Here is a 2,500-nt window from a genome sequence, read left to right on the forward strand (position 1 = left end):
TGGGGCTCGGCTCCCCCTTCGCCAGACTCCAGTGTGGCGATTCGGCTACAGTGTACGCGGCGGGGAGTTGTGAACTGGGCTATGCCTACATGCTGGCACTGGTGGCTACGGCACTCGCGGCCTACTGCCCCGTGCTGGCTAGACTAGTCACTTACAAGGACTATACGGACTACTGGTCGAATCTGAATTATATGTAGGACTTTTCACTTCGAGGATTCGTGTTCGTTTTAGTTTTTTTTTTTTTTTTTTTTTTTTTTTTTTTTTTTTTAAGGGACAACGTCTGCAAGTGTGGAAAGTGGTGATATCCACTTCGATGTGATAAAAAAAAAGACTTTCGAAAGGGGATGATGTGAAGGTGAAAAGAAAAAAGGTTAAAAAAACAGAAGAAAAACCCACGGACCTCAAGACGTTGTTATTCCCTTAACATTGAAATTCCAAAAAAAAAAAAGGGCTAATTCTTTAAGTCGAGAGAAACGACCTGTCTGTCACCTCTCTCCAAACACTCACGGATGAAGCATGTCGTGTATCCTAGTCTCTTATTTACCTTTCGGGTAAGCTGTAAATAATCCTAACCGTAGACCGTGTACAGTCAGTCTGAAGGCGCGCACCTACAAGACGTCGGCCACGTGACTCAGCATCTCAGCCGCTCGCTCTCAGAATCACCAGTGATGCTGTGACTCCATATTGATTCTTTCCCTCGAGGTGACGTCATCAAGGAACCCGGGAAAGTGTCTCGGCGCGAAATAGATAAACGATGACGTCAGGGAGTGTTAGTGCGCTTACATGCTGGCGAATGCGTGACATTAGCATGGAAATGAACGCTTGGCACATCCTGGCATGGACGACCGAGTGACGTCAGCAAGTGTGTTATTTGCACCGTGTGGAAAATAAGAAATGAGACAAGTATCCACCACAGTGTGAATAAACTTTTCTTTTTTTTTTTCTTCGTTTGTTTCTCCTAAGACGTCTGAAAAAAATAAAACGAGACATGAAAATCTTTATATGCTAGAAATTCCTACCAAATTGACTTTCGCGGAATAACGTGGCTGTAAAAACATTGAAATGACTTTGATTTCCGTGTCTATCACGATCATTCAAAGACACTCTATCCGGGAAATCCGCTTATAAAATGCAAATCAACTCCCGAGACAAGTGAAGCCCAGACGATCGTCTTTGAGAAGACAAACATCATCAAAGAAACAAACCCATAGTCAACAACTTTCAATAGAAAAAGAAAAAAAACCAGAGGCAAAGCAACTGCCGATTACATCATTTTGGAATCATTTTTTGTGGAAACGGAAAAAAAGAATAATGAGAAGATAACACGGTTCTTTTTCTTATGATATCTAGTGTATCATGTACTCTGTTGTATATCAATATCATAGATATCTTGAAAATAATTATTTGTAGCAAAGCAAAGATGGTCTCTGGATAGGAATATGATTATGATAGACTCACTCACATTAAGTATCATAATATAAATCTATGTCTGTATGATGCCCAATCCCCTAAGGATATGTCTTTCGAATAAAATTCACACAAGACTGAAAAATAAGGATATCAAATATGAGATTGGCATCAGATGACAAGATATTCGACATCTTTTCCTTCCACAAAAGTCAACAATTAAATGTCAAGATTATTTTGAAGACTTTTTCATATGAATTAACAAATACCGGGTATATCTGATGGCTATTAGTATATCTATTAAGATCGTGATTTTGGGAGTTTTAGTCATGGAAATCTGCAACCTATCATAGATATTGCAATTTTAAAAGAAATGTCATTAAAAGGTGTAATTTCAGATGAATCTAGATTACAAAGAATTTATCATATATGCTTCTTATAGAACCATTGTTGAAAGCTTGTGCATGAAAATAATGCAATATACTCAGCTACTTGTATATCTCAGGCATAAAAAAACAGTAAATTTACTCAGACGATATATCTATTTTGTATATGCCTTTTCATGTGTAGTAAGTACTTCATACTATATATATATAAAAAAGAAGTACGATAATTGTATTTAAAAAAATACAGTTCTTGGATATTAAAAGGGGGAAAAAAGGAAGTTATCTTCGGAAGTTACCTTTTTCGAGGTACAGCAGTCCAAACAATGTCCTATTATGAAATCACGTTACGATTTTACAAAGACGAATTTCATTCACCCCCCCAAAAAAAAAAATCATATTGCTTTATATCCCCGAGAGAAATTAAACTTGGAAAATCATTATTCCATTTATTGACTTTTGCTTTCGCGCCTCCAGCTTGAGGGGAGGAAAATCCACCCTCCTATTTGTGACCCTAATGAGCTCATTAATGAATGTAGCCTCATGAATATTTGATGATTCTGGACGACAATGATGATCAAGATAGTAGGCCTCAAAGAGCGAGAAAAGATATATATTCGTATCTCCAAATCTGCTCTTGAAAGTTCTTGAAAAAGAGATCTGCTACTGGCATTTAAATTAACAGGTTATGTATGACGTTTGTATCATGT

At 37.4% G+C, this 2,500-nt stretch overlaps 1 protein-coding gene across 1 annotated transcript in view; it reads left to right on the top strand.

The window, feature by feature from the left end:
- LOC122253156 (LHFPL tetraspan subfamily member 7 protein) overlaps nucleotides 1–2,500 on the top strand; it is an 81,140-nt gene that overhangs the window by 77,031 nt on the left and 1,609 nt on the right. The window contains exon 3 of the mRNA XM_086539307.1: nucleotides 1–2,500. This exon is cut by the window's left edge and continues 36 nt beyond it; it is cut by the window's right edge and continues 1,609 nt beyond it. Coding sequence (XP_086395433.1) covers nucleotides 1–197 — 197 coding nt within the window. The 3' untranslated portion in view covers nucleotides 198–2,500.

Source organism: Penaeus japonicus, unplaced genomic scaffold, assembly GCF_977035675.1.
Source record: "Penaeus japonicus unplaced genomic scaffold, GWHDUDI00000001_assembly GWHDUDI00000008, whole genome shotgun sequence".
Taxonomy (NCBI): Eukaryota; Metazoa; Arthropoda; class Malacostraca; order Decapoda; family Penaeidae; genus Penaeus; species Penaeus japonicus.